This window comes from Arvicola amphibius, chromosome 7, assembly GCF_903992535.2.
Source record: "Arvicola amphibius chromosome 7, mArvAmp1.2, whole genome shotgun sequence".
Taxonomy (NCBI): Eukaryota; Metazoa; Chordata; class Mammalia; order Rodentia; family Cricetidae; genus Arvicola; species Arvicola amphibius.
Genome location: NC_052053.1, coordinates 29352663 through 29372457, shown reverse-complemented (window position 1 = coordinate 29372457; position 19795 = coordinate 29352663). Strand labels below are relative to the sequence as shown.

The 19795-nt window shown below is 43.5% G+C and overlaps 1 protein-coding gene across 2 annotated transcripts in view; it reads right to left on the bottom strand.

The window, feature by feature from the left end:
* Positions 1 to 19795, bottom strand: part of Neb (nebulin) — a 189092-nt gene that overhangs the window by 38965 nt on the left and 130332 nt on the right. For both annotated transcript variants that reach the window (XM_038336440.1, XM_038336441.1), the window contains 20 exons: positions 18661 to 18774; positions 17957 to 18154; positions 17501 to 17605; positions 16806 to 16910; positions 15562 to 15669; positions 14962 to 15066; positions 13529 to 13636; positions 12823 to 12927; positions 12451 to 12555; positions 11159 to 11257; positions 10643 to 10753; positions 9777 to 9881; positions 9061 to 9165; positions 8525 to 8629; positions 6362 to 6466; positions 6097 to 6201; positions 5231 to 5335; positions 3794 to 3898; positions 2356 to 2460; positions 41 to 145 (listed from right to left, as the gene is read on the bottom strand). In XM_038336440.1, coding sequence (XP_038192368.1) covers positions 41 to 145; positions 2356 to 2460; positions 3794 to 3898; positions 5231 to 5335; positions 6097 to 6201; positions 6362 to 6466; positions 8525 to 8629; positions 9061 to 9165; positions 9777 to 9881; positions 10643 to 10753; positions 11159 to 11257; positions 12451 to 12555; positions 12823 to 12927; positions 13529 to 13636; positions 14962 to 15066; positions 15562 to 15669; positions 16806 to 16910; positions 17501 to 17605; positions 17957 to 18154; positions 18661 to 18774 — 2208 coding nt within the window. The remainder of the gene's footprint in view (positions 1 to 40; positions 146 to 2355; positions 2461 to 3793; positions 3899 to 5230; positions 5336 to 6096; positions 6202 to 6361; positions 6467 to 8524; positions 8630 to 9060; positions 9166 to 9776; positions 9882 to 10642; positions 10754 to 11158; positions 11258 to 12450; positions 12556 to 12822; positions 12928 to 13528; positions 13637 to 14961; positions 15067 to 15561; positions 15670 to 16805; positions 16911 to 17500; positions 17606 to 17956; positions 18155 to 18660; positions 18775 to 19795) is intronic.

Genomic DNA, 19795 nt, shown 5'->3' with positions numbered 1-19795 from the left:
CCTGAAGCCAAGAACGCAGGCTCTTGGCTTCTGTACTTACGTCACTGATTTGCTTGTTGACTTTGGTGGTGCGCAGGTGCTCCGGAGTGTCCACAATTGAGGTGAACTTGTCCTTCGTCTTCTCGTACTTCCTCCTGTAGTTGATCTACATTGTGGAAGAAAGGATATGTTACTTTCAAGAATGAAGGTCTTGAAATCTCAGGAAACACCAGAGTGGGTGCTGGCATCCTAGTGGCTTCTGTTTTGAATCCTAACTGGAGGTGTTTAATAAAACTTGCATTAGATAGCAGTAGTGTAGTAGAGTGGACTGGTATTTTTCAATATGTTTCATACACATGGAAGTGAACAGGCTCTCAGAGGTTAGGAGACCGAGCCAAAGGCATGTGTAGGGTAAATCTCAGAGGAGGACTAGAACCTTCTTTGTTCTGACAAGTACAATTTCTCTCTAACATTCTATATAACATCGGTGTTTTTCCATGCCCAAGTGAAATAGATGCTCGTTAAAATGAGTGTATATGATTTTTTTTAAAAATTATATATTTATTTTATTTACATTGTTCTGTCTGCATGTATGCCTGCAGGCAAGAAGAGGGTACCAGATTTCATTACAGATGGTTGTGAGCCACCATGTGGTTGCTGGGAATTGAACTCAGGACCTCTGGAAGAACAGTCAGTGCTCTTAACCTCTGAGCCAATTCTCCAGCCCAAGTGCATATGATTTTTAAAGTATTTTAATTAATTTATTTTTCTTCTCTCATAAAATACATCCCGACCACAGCCTCCACTCCCTCCCCTCTCCCATTCCCCCCCATTTCCCCTCTCCCCAAGATCCAAAATGCATCTATTTTTGTAGTTTTCAAGGCACAGTTTTTTTTTGTTTGTTTTTTCATGCACGCAAGCTGTTTTAAGCAGGACAAACACAGAGAACGAAGAACTTCCATGCACACAGTTTTGATGTTCCTATCAAGGCCAAGGATGTTTATGGTGAGAACATGGTTCTCTCTTCCTAATATGTTGATTTGACCAACAAACAAAAACGACAGAGCACACTGATGATATACAAAAGATCGGCTAAAGCCTTTTTGGTTTGGGCCAAGAGCCTGGCATTCCCTTAACGTTCTTACTGGAATCAACAATCACCACACTTCCCTTCCAGCCTCTGAGGGAAAGGCGGCAGCATGTTCAGTAGACCTTGCTGGGTGGCAATCCTATCAACATGAACATGGACAAGGTCCAGAGGCAGCATGGCTAGCCTCGGCTCTCTGAAACAGTGCAGCCGCAGAGAGAACTGGGCAACGTTAGAAGAAAACATTAAATATCCAGACCTTTCAATCTATTAATCTACCAAACACCTCAGTTTCTAAGGAATCTGTCTCTTGAAGCACACGTTAAAAAAAAAAAAAAAATACAAGTTAATGTTGTACCAATTTGAAAAAAAATTTTTTTTTGTGAAGGAGACTCAGCTGATCTTGGAGGGTTTCTAAGTACAGACAGATGATGGCTGCCTAGGACCCGGGCCAGGGTCAGATTTCATTTCTAAGGAATGAATATTCATGACTTCCTGTGAGAAAGCAGCATGGGCAGGGGTCGGGAGAGGAAGCCAATGAAAGCATAGACAGGAACGCCTCCTCCCACCCTGTCGGACGTTACCTGGCTCCACATGTATGTATTGTAGAGAGCAGTCAACATATCTGGGCGCAGAATTTCATTACATCCTTGTTTCAGAAGCATCTTGGCACTAGATTTATATTTTCTCTGTCCATGCAAAGAGCAGTGAAGCACAAAAAGAGACTTATCAAGACGGAAGGAACATGGCTCTATATCCCAGTCACCTCTGAGTGAAGAGATGTAGGCTTAGCATGCTTTGTGCGCTCACAGAGCTGTGCGGTGAAGACCCCCATGGGCGAGGCAAGGGGAGCGGCTGAAATCTTTACTCTGGCCCATCCACAGTCCTTGCCAATGGGGAGGACAAAGGCAGCAACGTGTATGTTACCACCCAGACTGCCTTACGGGGATGACATCATCGGAACAGGAAAAGATAGCAGGGATTTATTTCTTTTTGTTTTTACAACTCAAGTTGCAGTTTACAGTCGCGGTTTCCAAACAGGCTCTGCAGGGGAGGGGCCCCAGCTTCTCTTCTCGTCTTCACCACAGAGCCAATGAGGACACAGAGCATTGACTGGGCACACTCAAACAGCGCCAAGGCTCTTTGGGTGGCTAGACAGATGTTTTGAAACAGAACAGTCCAATATCATAGGCAGAACCTATGACATCCTTGCAGCAGACAGGACGACACCTCGTGAGAATTTGGAGCGCGGTCCTGCTTGGGCCGCGCTGCCAGCCTCGCCACAGTACCTGGCTGATCTGGTCGCCTGCGGTCTTAGCCAGCAGATGTCTAGGCTCATCGACTACCAGGTGGTATTTATCTTTCCGCTGTTCATAGTCAGCTCTGTATTTTTTCTGCTCGAACATCATATTAAATTATAGCAAGAATATGGCATCAAGGGTACACAGTAATATCTCAGTCTAAACACTCCAGTGAGGGAGAAACCTGTCATTTTTAGCGAGTCCCTCTATCTCCCAGGACAATGTTTACTGTTCATATAGGAAGCAGAAAAGGCAGATGAAGACCGATTGCATGGAGAAAGGCTGGAGCCTAGGGGAGAGCAACCTCTGAAACAAACTGGGGTACCTCATGCCCGGAGGTTTCCACCTTTTCGTATGACACATTATTAATGTCTGGCATCTTCCATTGTATTTAAAACGAGATGCTGATAATCTATGAGTTTAACAAATAAGGCAGGAAGAACCCAAAAGCGTAATTAATGCTATACGAAAATATCGCTCACTCTACTAACCCAAAGGTATAACTAAGGAGGAATACCCAAGCACAGCTGCCATCATGGTGGAGCGCTAATTTACTCGATGATTTTAGAGGACACCTGGGAATTCTTTATGGAACAGGAAAAACAAAATATATCAAGACTGCCCTAGGAAGTTACTTATGGTACCTGTTCAGAGTTTTCCAGCCTGGAAATGCATTGAAATGAAAAAAAATAAGCAAAAATAGTTGAAATTGACAAAAGTCATCCATGTAAATGTACCACTGGCTACAATCTCATTACGAGGTCTTTTACTAACTTTCTAACATGTCTGAACTTAGGCAAATCCACAAAGTATCTGAAAGCATAAAATTATAATTTTAGCTATGGAAACATCTAAGCATTATAAAATTCCCCAAATAGAACTCACAGTTTTCTTATTATAACTTGCTTGAAATATATTCAAATTACATCACTGCAAAAATGGCTATAGGGAAGACTGAGTTGATTGTAAAGGGGGGGGTGTAGATTGGACTACTGTGTATTCAATTCTGTGGGAGTGGCAGAATATATCTGAATGCATGGTTCACACAACTACCCCACTGTGAAGGTCAGGGGGTCTAAACCACTTCCTCTGGGGTGCCTCTGCGGGACTACCGGATCAACCTTGAACTTCTAGGTCTCCTGGCTCTAACAGTTTAAAGGCGTTTAGCTGACAGTCCACAAAATCCTTCTTCCTTTCTCTGACACCACAGGAATGTGCTGAAGAGGTGAAGGGAGGGATAGACTTAGTCAAGGTTTTGGCAGAGCCTACCAGATAGTGACAGTCTACCATCTTTCCAAGTCCTTCTATGGAACAAACATTTAGGACAGGATTTCCTGTCGTGCTACAGATTAGATTTTAATTAAGTAGCCCTACAGATTTCTCAAGAGAACCGAATAGGCTTATTAATACACTTAGTAGTACGTACCTCATTCATCAACTGAGTTGCGTATTTGAAATGCCTGTTAATTGGGCTATCAGCAACATACTTGAAATTTGACTTCGTCCTTTCAAATACTTCTTTATACTTATACTGGGGGACAAAAACATAATTATTAGATTGCATATACAGTCTTAAGAGGATATAATCTTTTTCTTACAATTATAATAATGCTTTCACAGAGCTAACAAGTCTTTATTATTTTTTTACAACCTAAAACAGTGATAAGTAGAAAACAGTCCAAAATACACAGTATAAACCGTCCATTAGAGCAAGGGTTCTCAACCCTTCCAATGCTGCGACCTTTTCATGCTGTTCCTCATGTTGTGGTGACCCCAACGATAAAGTTATTTTTATTGCCGCTTCATAACTATTATTTTGCTACTGTTATGAATCACAATATAGATATCTAGTATTTTCTGATGGTCTTAGGTGACCCAGTGAAAGGGTCATTTGACCCCCAAAGGGGTCGTCACTCGCAGCTTGAGAATCACTGCGTTTGTTGGTTACTAAATACAAATTCAATGCTGAGCAAAGATCTAAAGCATTTCTTCTCTGTTTTGGTATATTATGATGATTTTACTTTAATGTATTTTAATGTGCCATGTGAATGCAGTTTTTAGTCCATTAGTTAGACTATAGTTTTCTAGCAACTAATCTGATAATTAAATATTATAGAGCAGGGGTGAGTGACGACCTAGCTACCCTGCAACCTGTTTTTTAAACAATTCTACAAATTATGAATGGTTTTTACAATTTTAGATAATTATAATAGAGAAAATAGGTGCTATTATAAATGTGACCCACCAAGTCTACTGTAAAATATATACTGTCTGGCATGTATCAGAAGTTGGCTGATTCTTATTTTATATTAAAAGCAAATTCAACTGCTTTATTTTGTAAATAGGAAAATTAGGCCCTAAAAACTTGATTTACAGCTTGTATCACATATTTTGTAGATTAAAATAACCACACTTGATATTTGCTGCTGTATTCTGCTTTAGCTGGGTGAATCATCCACACAGATTAATGAGAAGGAACACAGGAGTAGTCATGAGTGGCTGTACTAGATAATTTTTCATCAGATTCAAATAAGCTACAGGTAATGAGGTCAGCACTAAAGAAATCTCTAGCTAGGCGTGATTGCACTTGGGGAGGCAGAGGCAACCAAAATTCTGTGAATTCAAGGCCAATCTAGTTTACCCATAATGAATTCTAGGTGAGCCTAGCTACATAGTAAAGACCCTGTCGAAAAACAAAGCAAAACAAAATTGAAAATCTCTCAAGATAGTAAAGAGTTCAGCATGGCGTTAGTTTCAGGATTTAGAAGACAGGACAGGGATGAAGCTACAAAGGCTGTTTTCCCTCTGTAGACTGGGTTTGTATCTAATGGATGAAGCATTCTCCTGGAGAATAAAGGTATACCTTGCTGTAGAGAGTCTTGTTCTGTTCAGCTAGAGTCAGGTCAGGGGTGTCATGGGCATAGCAGCCAATGCCTCTGAGCCAGGTCAGATCTTCTTTATATTTTACCTGAGAGAAGAGGAATATCAAGGAGTTATAACGATTCTTCTCTTAGGAGCCATCCAAGAGAACAAGTCAGAAACTCTGATTCCCAAAGTATGCCAAATAATGAAGATGTAAAATAGTCTGTATTATTTAAATACATTTCTAGAATTACTAATTTTTTCCTTATGATTTGTTTGATAATATTTAGAAATTTTCATTTTTACTATTAATCAAAATCAACTTTAACCAGTATACTTTTGTACAGAGAATATCATTGGCTTGGCAGCTATACTTTCATGCAGAGAGGTGAAACCTCTTTCTAAATGAGCGTTGCTTTCTGTCACAATCTCTTCAAAGGATGCAAGATAGGCATGAACTATAATTGCTTTGACTCATAGAGGAAAACAGAAGGTGACAAATTCGAATATAATTTGTCCTCTCCCAAGCTCAGGTTTACTCACTTAGTAATTAATTGAACTTTATGACTTGAATAACCACATACAAGATCTAAACTCTGTGGAAGCGGGGCCAGGTAGATGACTCAGCAGGTAAAGGTACATGCCACAAAGTTTGATCTTTGGAACTCTAATGGCAGAGTGACAGACTCAACTCCCACGAGTTGTTCTCTGACCGTCACGTGATTCATCATAACTCACGTACAGTGACATGGGACACCTCCTCCCCACCCCTGAAAAAATGTAATTATAACCCAGACAAATGCTTCACCAGCTTGACATCACAGTAGAAATATGGATTCCTATGGGAAAACTGGAGGTGACACTCACATCGCTGACGGCATCTGTGACTGCCCGGTGGTGGAAGTGTTCGGGGCGGTCGGGGATGGAACTCCAGATTCCCAGCTGGCTCATGTAGTTCTCCTTGTATTTCACCTGTTGTAAAAATGTCAAGACTCAGAGTTAATCTCTCTGGAGTTTTCTAAAAATGAGATTGTGCTAAGAAAAAAACAAAACAAAACCAAACAAACAAAAAAACCCCAAAACAGTGGTAGGTTTCAGAGCCCCTCTGAAGTAGTCCTATCCAGGGACATACTTTGCTGATGTCATCTGTGACTTTGCGATGGTACACGATGTCCAGAGCATCCTTCACGGTGTGATATCTCCCTTTAGTCTTTTGAAATGTCTCTTTGTAGCGAAGCTGTTAAGAGAGAATACAACACCAATCATGAAGAATAACTAACTACCACGTTAAATAATTCAGTTCTGCTAAGCTCCAACTCTCGAGTTCCTCTCTTAGATTTTTCTCACAAATAGATTTAGGGAAAAATTTGAAAGGTTATCCCTGATGTTAGAAGAGAAAAAGACATGAAGGAAAACTTCATAATCCAAAAAAAAAAATGACGTGGCTTGATAAAGTAATAATGTATGGATCATGGTTCACTGATGGTGACAAATGTCCGAGAGTCATTAGTGATGGGGAAACTACGGGGGGCGTGTTAGAATTCTCTGTATGTTTTCACTGTTTTTCTTTAAATCTAAGACTATGTAACATAAGACATGTACGTAAGTGTTAGAGAATTCTAATTCAGGGAAAGACGAAAACAATAAAGACCACAGCCTTGGTGAGACATACCAAGGTACATGGGTGGGCAGAGATTCGACTCCCACCTCCTGCTGTTAAAATGACTTTTGCACTAAGCAATCTTGCCATTTCATTTGATTATGACTGCTGACTTTGTGATTGGCCGATCGACTCATCTCACGTGTAAGACCGCTTCTCTAGGCAGTCTGCTTCCCAACCATCATCTCGTTGACGTAAGACCGCTTCTCTAGGCAGTCTGCTTCCCAACCAAGACACCTTTTCTGAAATGCTTTGTTCTTTACGTGGGTCATGTTAGAAAATTACTTGTGGGGTCAGCCATGGCTGATATATTAAAAATTAATACCAGCTACCACCCTTGTTGCATTGGGTGATTTTAAAAATTAAAGTTGTTGGAATTGGTGCTGTTTTAAAGATAGAGGATTTGGAAACTGGCAGAGGGGAAGTTCTGGGGTACAGTCAGACTCTGGGATCAATTTTGGTGTGTGGCCACCCCCGTGCAAGGAAAATTAAATTTGACACGAATTAACAGTGGGCAGTATTGGTCACAGTGGCTCCAGCAGTGTGCTCCCAGTACCTGGGAGGGACCGTTGTGAGTTTAAGGCCAACTCGGGCTACATAGTGAATGATAGGCCACCTTCAGCTACAATGTAAAAGTCTGTCTCAAGAAAACAAAACAAAATGGGGAAAATTCAGCAGTAACCTTGAATGATAAAGACAGGGGATGTCACAAGACTGGAACTGTCCAGAAGGCTATGGCTTTCTTATCTTGCATTTTAAGTGCTAACGGGAAATGTCTCTTTTCTACTAATTCCTTTGTGTGGCCATGAAATCTAGAGCTATATTGTGGACACGTGGTTCTGCCTGAGGCTTTTGACTGGGTTTAAGTCTCAAGTTGTCCATCCCACGAAGGGTTGTGGCAATAGATATAGCAAATCTGAGTCACACAGCCAGGAGGAGCTGGGCACCTCATCAAGTGGACTAATAATTCCTATCTTCAAAAACAGATAAACTAGTTACTAGCGAAAGGCAGACATGTCCCTGAACAGGTGATGGGGACAATGAAAGTCCACCCTCTGATTCTAGCTGCTGTGGTCATGTATCCTGGCACATCTTTTTTGAAACTCTTTGTTCTTTACGTGGGTCATGTTAGAAAATTAACATATTAGTCAATTAAGAGACAGACGAGAGCATTTCCCAAGCATTGATAAAGTAGTGTAATAAACACATTGTTCACGTTTTCTTGTGCATTCTTACGTCATCACGTTTCTCATTTTCTCATTCTATTTCACACACAAGAAAAATTAAGTAAATTATATGGACTTGAAGAGCAGGCAATTAAATTGAATCTATGTTTGTCTGCATCCAAGACCATGATTTTATGTCTAAGTAAATTAGCTACCAAGTATCTCTAGGATGCTACCCAAAAATTACAAGGAGGGGGTCATATTGTTGCCCAAGAGATAACTAATGCTTGTAGCATCTCGACACAGTTCTTAGCTACTTTGCTAGATTGGTACTGTGTGAGTATGTATTCTTTCCTGATCCATGTTGTGATCAATGACTTTCAGCTATGGCTGTGACCAAACACTTTGTGTTGCTGGATCACCGCAGCTCTCCCTGTCGCAGCAGGAGAAAGAAGGAAGGGATGCTCACATCACTGGCGTTCCAGTAAGCCCTCTTGGCTCTGATGAGGATTGGTGTGTCTGCAACTGGTGTATACTTGTCCTTCATCTTTTCATATTGAATCTTGTACTTGTTCTAAGATACAAAAATAGAAGAGAAAGACAAACAAGTTCAAATCTTACTACAATTATCGTGGTGTATTTGCATGTTTGTGTGTCTGGGGCCTATGCATAGAAGTCTGAGGGTAGCTCTGTGGAGTTGGTTCTCCTCCTCATTTTCTGTGGGTTCTGGACACTGAACTCAGGTTATCAGGCTTGTACTGCAAACACTCTCCTGGCAGAGCCAAGGCACCAGCCCCAGTTGTGATTTAACCCTCCCCAATTTACACCCGAATCACAGATCTAAGGGAAAGGCACATCATTATCTCATTCGCAGAGTACAGCTTCTGCAGTTGGGGGATGCTGAGCCCACTTTGTAGTGATAAAATTCTCATCAGAAATAGCAGAGGAAAGCTTTGGAAGTATTTCTTAGCAAACGGGCACGTTGGTGTAGAATCCCCATCTTACCTCGCTGACCAAGTCCTTCACGTCTTTGGCGTGCTGCAAGGCTGTGGTCTGGTTTCCAGCGTGGTGATGGGGTCTCTCTTTAGTGGCCAACTCAACATAGAGATACTGGGTAACAAGAGAGCCGGAGGAGTCAGAGACACAATTTCACCTGTCCTCTTAATTTTGAGTATTTCTGTGTGTGTGTGTGTGTGTGTGTGTGTGTGTGTGTGTGTGTTTGGTTGCTCGAGGTTGCTGTTGGTGTGTGTGTTTGTGAGTTTGTCTCTCTGTATGTGTCATTTGAAAACACCCATCCACAAACCAGTTGTCTAACAGTTCTGCTGGGTATGGTCCAGTGGAAAGCCATGTGATAAAGAATGCTAAGAGAAGACTGGGTGGATTCTGAAAGATCCTTTGGCATCCTTTCTCCCTAGCATTGCCTGCATGTGTGACACAGGATTTCATTTGTCTGTAGATAACAGACACATCCTTGAAGTGATCAAACTCCTGAGAGTCCATAACCACTCATCTGAGGACAAAATTAGCCCTTTGCAAAGAAGATGTGGGATCCTTTGCCGTAAGAACATCAGGATTCTGATAGTCTTGAAGAAAACTGCAATGTTAGTGGGCACAGACTACAGCAAAGACAACCAACTGTGTCAGCTACCAGCCTAAGAAGGTCAAGCAGACATTACTGTCCTATGGCGGGCTAATCAGCATTCATTAATGACAGGCATTACCTGACTTTGAAGCTTCTGTCCTCGCTTGGCTCTTAGGAGGTCAGGAGTATCAGGGACTGAAGTGAAGACGGACTTCAGCTTCTTGCCTGTAGCTCTGTACACCAGCTAAGATGCAAAACAAGCCATCATTGTCCCTAGTCGCCCCAACTGCTTACTCGTATGGAAGGCAGGCAACCTACTACTGCAACAGGCTAAGTAAGTTCCTTCCTTCTAAACCCGTGGTTCCCAACCTCCCTACTGCTTCCACCTTTTAATACAGTTCCTCGTGTTGTGGTGACTTCCTGTCGTAATATTATTTTCACCGCTACTTCATAACTGTAATTTTGCTACTATTCTGAACTGTAACGTAAATATTTGTGTTCTCTGACGGTCTTAGGTAACCCCTGTGAAAGGGTCACTTGACCCCCATGTTGAGAACCAGTGCTCTAAACTGATTGTTTATGATTATTTGCCTCTAGAAGCTTCTTTCTTTCACCCCCATGGCATCAATACAGCAGATATTATCAAGCCTTCCAATAGCTGACATTACCTTGTTGCTATATTTTTTCGTATACTCAAGACAGAAAACCTTGAATTAGCTTTAGTTTGCAGACAATTGTTCATGTCAAGTCTTTCATTTGCCTTAGTTGTAGAAAGGCAAATATTAATGTCCACTTTAAAAAAAGAGAAAATTAAACAAACAAATTGAACCAATGTAAGGCCAACTGATTAACAGAGACATTGGGTCACTCTGCAGTCAAGGGAAGAAGGGACATTTTTTCCTGCCATCATTGAATACTGATCACCATAGATAGGAACTAAGAATCTTTTGAGTAGCTCAGGCCAGCCGGTCCGTTTGCCTCTCGAGACAGATGATGGACCCTTACCTCACTCAGATGGGTCTTCAGTTCCTGCACTTTTCTGTACTCTGGGGTGTCAAGCACCACTTGGTACTTGTCTCGCATCTTCCTGGCGTTATCAGTGTACAGGTAATTTGACTTAGGAGAGGAAAGCCAGAAGGACAAACTGGTTAGTTATTGAAGGGACTGCATTTCACGTCTTCCAAATGACTGGCATATGCAAACTGAGCAGGCTTTGACTGTGTCCTGGGATACTCAGAGCCTCAATGATGTCCACCCTATATTTCCTGGCCCCCACTTTCATCTCCCTAGGCAAGAACAAAAGCAATGATCATTTAACTAAGTTCATTACCTTTATAACAGGCATGTGTGGATCATCATAAGGAAATCACGACCTACTTAAGTGGGTTGATTGCAAATTTCTCCTTAAAAGTAGATGTAGGCTGAGATTTGTTCTGCCCTACCCCCCCCCCACTGGAAGCTAGCAATGGGATGCATGATAGTTGTGTGGGGAAGCTGTAGACCGTGAAGGTGTGACCTTACCCAGAGTTTCCTTAGGTGCCGGGAGCGGACCATGTCAGGAGTGTCATACAGGAAGCAGCCAAGCCCCTTCAAGATCTGCAAGTCCTCTTTGTATTTAATCTGTGGGGCAAACATAGACAGCTGGTTGTGAGCCAATGTAAACACACGACAAAACCACAGGCCAGCCACACTTCTTTGTCAGTGCACAGTAGCTCTCCCTATCACAGGTTTGCTTTCTGTGGTTTCAGTTTTCCAGTGTTAACTGTAATGAAAAAATATGAAATGAAATATTCCAGTAAAAAGCAGGTTTTTTTTTTCCAGATGGTAGTGGTGCATGCCTTTAATCCCAGCACCCAGGAGGCAGAGGCGGGCGGTTCTCTGTGAGTTTGAGGCCAGCCTGGTTTACAAGAGCTAGTTCCAGGACAGGCTCTAAAGCTGCAGAGAAACCCTGTCTCGGAAAACCAAACCAACCAACCAACCAACCAACCAACCAACCAACTAACCAAACAAACAAACAAAGAAGCAGTTTTTACATTTTAAGTATCTTTTATCTTAGTATATTGTTATGATTATTCTACTGTATCCTTAGTTGTTAATCTTAATATCTTATGCCTAATTCCCAAGTTCAATTTTATCCAGAGTATGTATTTAATGACAGTATAGTCATGGTTGGTACTGTCTATGGTTTGATGCATCCCTTGGGGTGGGGGGGTCTATGGAAGGTACCCTCCTCCACCAATACAAGGAAACACTGTAGTTTTCGTCTTGGCTCAACATGTATACCTTCTGATATTACTCTGCTTGCATTCAGACCACAGTTGAATCTCTAACCCTGAGCTGAGTGGAGGGGACGGCACTAATATTGTCTTATCACATTAAGGGACAAAAATCCACAGATTTAAGGGGTTGGTCCACCAGGAAAAGGAGATCGCCAAGGAGTTCTTTTCTTGACGGCAATAGGAAGATGCTATGAGGGAGTGCCGCCAGGACCAGGAGGGGAAAGAAGCTAATATGAGCTGGGAAGCAGGGCACTTGGACGGCGGGAACTGGTGAAGACCTCACGCAGATGTAGAGCGGCAGTCACTGAATGAGCAAGCGTGCTGGCAGCCCTCTTCCTCCACTGGTTTTCTCCCGACTTTCCCTGTGGCTGGAGACCTGGAGGAGTTCCCTAACAATTTCACCTCCAGATTGTACATTTAGGTAAGAAACGAGCGCTGGAAAAGGCTTTTCAAAGACCACTGAGTGTCTTAAATGCCAAAAGCAAGGCTACTTCTTGGTAGGACTCCTTTAGAAAGCGCCTACAGGATGCTTACGTCACTGGTGATGTCGCCCACGTAGCGACAGTGCAACACTTGAGGTGTGTACGGCAGCGAGATCATGTGGCCCCGCATCTTGAAGAAGTCTGATTTGTAGATCAACTAAAGAAAAAAAAAAAACGAACAGAAACTCAGATTAGAGAGCAAATGGCCAGCGTTTCTCCCTGGGTGATGGCCTGTCCACTCCCCAGCATTCTCCCTGGGTGATGGCCTGTCCACTCCCAGCATTCTCCCTGGGTGATGGCCTGTCCACTCCCAGCATTCTCCCTGGGTGATGGCCTGTCCACTCCCAGCATTCTCCCTGGGTGATGGCCTGTCCACTCCCAGCATTCTCCCTGGGTGATGGCCCCTCTGTCCCATCATTCTCACCTCACTGACAGCTTCCTGTGTCTTCTTGACTTGGCGGATCTCAGGTGTGTCTGGAGTTGTGTGTATCTTGTCTTTTAGTTTATGATACAATTCTCGATACAGTCTCTGCAGGGAAGGAGAAACCATTCTAGGTGTTTGGGACAGGAACACAGGGGCATTTACTGACTAAGAAACAATTGAACACTTTACACAAAGAACCAAGAGAGGAAACTCTGAGACTATAAAATGATTTAAGGTTAGCATAAGAGAAAATGCTTATTTCATTTTGGCGAAGAATTCTGAGGGCAAAGTGGTCTACACCCCATGACATGGTTGCTTAGTAGGACAGAGGTACAAATACGGCTGATGAAAATCAGGGCTGTAAGTCAGACAAAAATATAATCTGATGAAAGATGTTGCACAAATATCACCATAGTCTATGGAACCAAGTCTTTATGATGAATTATGAGGGACACAAGAATCAAAATTGAGTCCTCATACTGTTTTCTAGGCTGTAAACTTACAGATGAAGCCCAAGAAATTCTTAATGCATTTCAAATGAAGTCATGATTTTATTTTATTTTTATTTTTATTGATTTTTATTGACCTCTACATTTTTCTCTGCTCTTTCCCTGCCTCTCCCCTCCCCTTCAACTCTCTCCCAAGGTCCCCAAAAGTCATGATTTTCAATTCAGTATTTTTCTCTGAGAATAAGTGTTCACAGTACCTCACTAGTAACGTTGTTGACCCTCCGGACATGGACGAATGGGACATCCTTGGGACCAAGTGTGTACCCATATGCCTTGATGTGTTCATAGGCTTCTTTGTACTTGAACTGAGAAAGCAAAATCAGACTGAGATCAGTGATGGCTACACAGAGAACTGTACTATATTTCTCAATTAGAAAAGAGATTGTGTCTTGATTTGAAGTTTATTCTCTAAACGCCAAGAGTAAGAACTAGCCATAATTTAAATAAATATGACATCCATTAAATGTTATTTTGTTATTAGTACTGTGTGTGTATGTGCATGCCATGCGTGTGTGGGTACAGGTACATATGTGTGACATGTGTGTGGATGTCAAAGGTCAACTTTTTGGAATCTGTTCCCTCCTTCCACCACGGGCTTTGGGGTCAGATCTGGTGTGAGACTTGCACGGCATATGTTTTTACCCTTTGCATTATCTCACTGGTCTCGATGACACGATTTTAGTATTGTCTTAAGTCTTAAAAGTTATTAGTTGACTGATAAGCAATGTCTGGAAAGGTTAAAAAAATTCCCTCCTGGGTGAAATCTATTTGTAGGAAGTGAAGGAAACCCAAGAAATAGCGATCACTTTAGTCTTAAAGTAGTATGAAAATTAGGAAATATAAAAGGACCAAGATGACATTTTTAATACTGATGAATGACTTATAGTCTGGTTTCTAAAAATAACAGGTTTGATTCTTAAATTTGTTCATGTCTGCTTTGGAACTGTATTCTTGGGCCACAGAGGCGCTGCGTCATTAGCACAGCTGATTCCCAGGACTCTGAAGATGAGCATCAACGAGAGAGAGCTGAATCTTGGTCTCTAGCCAATGGCTGGCTATGGTATAGCCTGCAGTCTACCACACTCTCCTAAGAGTTGCCCCTGGAGTACATGTCTCAGGTCTATGCTGGCACTCAGGAAATCCAGGAAAGGGAAGTATCGGTGGACTTCCAGAGGCAAATCACAGGCAGTGGAGTCTAGATAGCCCATGAACCGAGCACAGATGTTAAAAACCAAGGTAAGTGTCAGGTTCAGTAGCTCTGTAAGCAGTCTCTTCAAAGGGACACACAGCGACGCCTCCTAAGTAAACTTTGTATTTCCAGTAAATGATGTGGGAAGAGCTTGGGATGTTTCCAGTCCTTGGCCAGCTGAGACAGAGGCATCTTGCCAGCACTCAACACTGAGCCGAGGTGCCCAGGTTGTCCTGTTGTAACCCACTGTTGTATGCAGGCGCTACCAAATGGTATGTCGAAGAACCAGTGCATCTCATCCCCAGGAACATGCTGTCTGCCCCTGCCCTGCCCACCATCAGGTTGAGCCTTCCTGGTATCATTTATGAGCGCGAGAATCGATGCTAACATTAGTCTCTGCATATTCAAATTTCAGGCTCCAACAGAATGAAGAGTACTCACGTAGCTACTCATGTAGCGCATGTCCTTGACGTGATTGAAGTGAGGGGTATCACCTGGGAGCCTGTATCCAGTGGGCAGGTAGCGCAGGCCTTTCTTGTACAAATTCTGACCGAATGAAAAAGAGCAAGTAAAATGTCTTCTGGCATCGAATAACATCGAGTTAAACACATCACAAGCAGTTTGTTAGATTTTTGGCCAGGGACAGGAAAGGGAGTGAAGGGTAGGGCCCGAGTTCTTTGCTTAATATTCAGTGACTTCCGCCTTTATCCCTTACGGTTAGTAGCCCTTTTAGAATCAAATGCCCTAACTCTGTCATTGTGATTTCAAGGTTTTTTTTTTTTTTAAGAGCAGTGCCAGCGTGCCAGCTCTCTTCTTTCTGACTTGCAAATATTGGTCAACAACACACCCATTTTTTATCTGTTTGACTGCTTGATAGGAGGATCCCATTAGTCAAGAAGGAAGGCAAGGCGTGCTGTTTATTGTTCAACTCTTTGAGTGGATCTTACAAGATCAGCGAATGAGGATGCATACACGAGCCAGCATGCCTCTAGGGGCCCTGTGGCTGGGGTTTCTGCCGATACCCCCTTTCCCAACACCCACCTCACTCTGAAGCTTGTACGCATGGAGGGCCCGGTCCAGATCCACGGTTTTGGTGGTTGGGGCCACTTTGCCTCTGATGCTGTGCACATAGTCATAGTGGTAGACAGCCTGGGTGAGGAGAGGTAAGGTCAGTCATCAGATTGTGGGAGCATTGTTAGAAAGACACAGAGCAAATGGAAATCCATGATCTCTTTTAAAGACTATGAAAAGGGCGAAGCCGGCCTTTGCTTAGTGTTATAAATATGGACCCCTGTCCGTGCCGTCACTGCTTGGACCTGATCTGGTGGCACTATTTTGTAAGTTAGCTGGAGGAAGTTGGTCAGTGGGGGCAGATTCTTGCCACAGGCCTGCTTCCCCACCCCTTTCTTTCCTTCCTATCTGCCACAGGCAGAGAACTGGCCTTCCCCATATGCTCCTACTACCATGGTATCTACCCAAGGACACAGGACCAAGAAACCATGGGATGAGTTCTCTAAACCTGAAAGACAAATGAAATAGTTCTTTCCATTGTTTCTGTGAGGGATCTGTCACAACGAGAGAAAAAGAACGAATGAACCCAGAGACCTCTGCTGTGTAACTCTGTCTTTTTATGCAGTGGAGTCAGAACCAAGGCTGCAGATATCCCTGAAAGGTGGACAACCCATCTCAGGTGTCAAGGGGTGGCCATCTCCCCTCCAGGAGTTCTAGATAATAGGTAGGAACCTTCTCTTCCCGGGTGTGATCTATTATTTACTTGCTACCTGTGCATTTAATTGATCAAGGACAGCTTGGTGGCTCTCTGCCTGCTCTCAGGCATGACAGGGAATACATGCACAATCCATTTTACACATGAGCCTTGGAGGAGTTAGAAGCTTTTCCCAGGCTTGGATTATGTGGCAGAGGCAGGACTCCAACCCACATCCTTAACATCACACACAGCCCACTTCCTTCCCATTCTACCAGTTGGCTCTAATTAACAGAAGGCCTAGACAGGGAGAAAGACATGAATGCCTCTAACAACACAGAACACAGCACAAAAAGCAGCACTGGATGCTCTGACAACAAAGCATTTCACGAACTCACTCACGACGTCACCCCTGCAAACTGCTGACACTCCGGATGTTAGGGAAAGGGGGCTGTGCAGACCTGTTCTAAGGCACCAAGTCTAGTACCCAGGTAGAGAAAGGCTGGTGTTGCCCAGTCTTTGGTTGAGCCGTGCCCCATCTTCACTGCTACCCAAAATCGCTTCCCCAGGGAGGGCTTACATCACTCAGCTGCTTCCCACTCTTGACAGCCTGAACGTAGACCGGCGTGTCGGTCACCAGCTTATAGTCATTCCGTGTCTTCTGCACGTGAGCTTTATACTTGATCTGCCAAGAAGAAGCAAGCCAGCCTATGCTGGAGCATCTATTGCAGCACACAGCATAACATTTTACTGAGGGCTTGAGAGTCACACCCATCAACAATGTGCACAGGATGTATCTGAATTTGAATGCCCACACTACTGGTGTTTACAACCATAGGGGGCTTTAGAGTTATCTAGAAGGTGTGACAGCTGCTCCCCTTGGAAAGCTCTTGCTGAAATATTGTCATATTACATTGTGTGGCAAATTTCCCTGTACCTTATGACTAAATCCCATCTATTATCCTAACAGATGAGTTTTTCATATAGTAAAACTTATGCTCATTAATATATTCAAAATAATTTAAAAGGTGGAGAGGAGAGCTTGGAGTCACTTCTCCACAGAGGAGCGTGACACAGCTGGGTCAGGTTGTTTGATAGAAATGCTAAATGCTGAGAAGCGAATATTATGTTTTTAGCATCTTTCTCCAGCTTAGCTATCCTTAACAAGATTTAATTTACAATGGTGCCATGGCACCGTTCTCGTTTTAAGCATTGTTTCCTTGCCTCTAGATTGTGCAGAGGTGTGCCTTAGACCAAGAAACCGAAGACACTCACGTCGTTGCGTAGATCATAAGCGTGTTTTGCATGGAGAATTTCAGGAGTGTCCCAGACGTAGCAACCAATGCCCTTCAGCCAGGTGAGGTCATCCTTGTACACAATCTAGGGGGGTTTCGGTAGATGCAGAGGATAAGAAACACATATCTGGCCATTTCTTTTCTTTTCTTTTTTTTTAATCTGGCCATTTCTTGAAGGGCAAAGAATAGGTGTAGCCTAGACCCAAGTGGCACTGGGAAGGAATGAAAAGCAAAAGTTCCTGGGCAGAGGCTGAGAAGCCACCGGGATCTGCTCAGCCGGCTCCCAGGGATCGTTCCCAAAGCCCTCAGACCCGTGGACAGGAAAGCGAGAGGGACAAAGGCCAATGTGGATATCTAGATGAGCCTGCTTTTCATCAGGTGGAAGGAGGAGGATGGTGGGGCGACCATGGGGGGTCCTCCTAAGCCATGAGCTTACGTCGCTGATCTGGTCAGTCACTTTTCTAACGTGACTGTTGACTTGTAAGTCGGGGTGGCAGATCCATTCATGGAGGTGCAGGCGGTAGTCAACCTCGCTGACTTTCTTCTGAGAATCCTTGGCCGTCACCATCTCTACCATGTCGGGCACGGTGTGGATTTTCATCTTGTTCTGTTCATACACCGATCTGTACAGGCGCTGTGAAAGTCAAGTTGCATCTCAGTTACCAAAAAGCTGCTCTATCGTCACGCAACATCTGCCTTCTCCAGCTTATAGCAATGGGGGATGGGGTGGAAGCTGGATTCTTCTTGCATCTTGTATAGATTAAAACCAGGCTATTTTTTTTAAAAAAAGATCCATTTTTATTTTTATGTATGTGTCTGTGTGTGTGTATGAGTGAGTGTATATCACATACATGTGGGGCCCCTGGAGCTGGACTTTCAGGCAGTGGTGAGTTGCCTGACATAGGTTCTGAGAACTAAACTTGGGTCTTCTCTAAGAGCAGCAAGTATTCTTATCTTTTACCCATTTTATCTCCCAGCCTCCAGAACCATTTGCTAAAGTGCAGGCTGGGATAATACTTAGCTTCTTTCTGTATGTACAACCAGTGCCACGTGCCTGGTTTCATAGAACAACCTCTAACGGATACCACGTGACTACTTGATTCAGCTTCTGTGCCCACTCAAGCCTTTGCCGGTACTCACATCGATGTTGAGCTTGCCCACCCGGAGGCACCGCGCTGTGTTTGGGTCATCTTCAACGCTTTTCGGCAATGTGTAAAGAGCTTTGAATTTTTCATATTCTTCTCGGTATTTGATCTATAGAGGACAAGTAGAAAAAGCTAAAACATAAAGAGTAAAGACTTACTGTTTAAAAAAAAAAAAAGCGCGAAACAAAGGTTCTGCCTCCAAGATCCAGATGATGTCGGGGGCTGAAGCACTTCCCAGTGCTCACGTTCGGACCCATACAAAGACACTAGAGCTGGCACAGGGCCATCGTGAGGCTGCAATTAGGCCGCATCTGGAAGTACTTTTATCCTGGACCAGGCTATAAAACTGTATTGTTTTTAAGTGCCCATGTCAAATACCGCTGCTACTACACCTTATTTCTAGGATTAAACACCTAAAATGTTTGTAATGAGGATCAAACCCAGGGCCTTGAACATGCAAGGCAAACAGACTGCCACTGAGCCACGCCTCCAGCTTGTGGCAAGCAGACTGTTAAATAGTCTCTTTCTTGCTCTCCCGCGTGAAAGGTTCAGACTGTGCTCGGAGCCTTTGCTGTTGAGACGTGCAATGGCCTGTGGTGGAGAGTGATAATTCTTGAATTTCAGTGTCTCCAAGGGTTTGCAAAGGTAGCTCAGTCAGCCTTTAGATTTTAGTTTGTACCACTTGTCAATCAATATTCTGCAACGCAACGAGCTAGGGACAAGGCAGAGGTAAGAGGCAGCCTCCGGAGTATGGGACCAACACACAGACTCCCAGGACCCAGGAGGAACACACAGGCTCTCGGGACCCAGAGAGCCACTCTCAGAGGCTGTGGGGGGCTGCTTCATTAATTAGAAGCCAAACAGAATTCCCATCCAAATCCCAAACAAATACCAGGACACAATATTCCAGCCTCTCTGAGCTGATCTACCCTCAGCTGTGAAAAGTCAGCCTTAACAGGAACTCCATTTTCCCCCTTAAAATTATTTCCCAACTGATGTTGGGATCCTTAATTTTCCCCCTACCCCTCTTTCCAACAATGTTCTGCCCAGCATCTGCAACAGAAGAAGAGGCACCTCCCCGGGGCTCTGTAAAGTTTATTCGCCAATCCAAACAAGGGGCATGCTCCTCG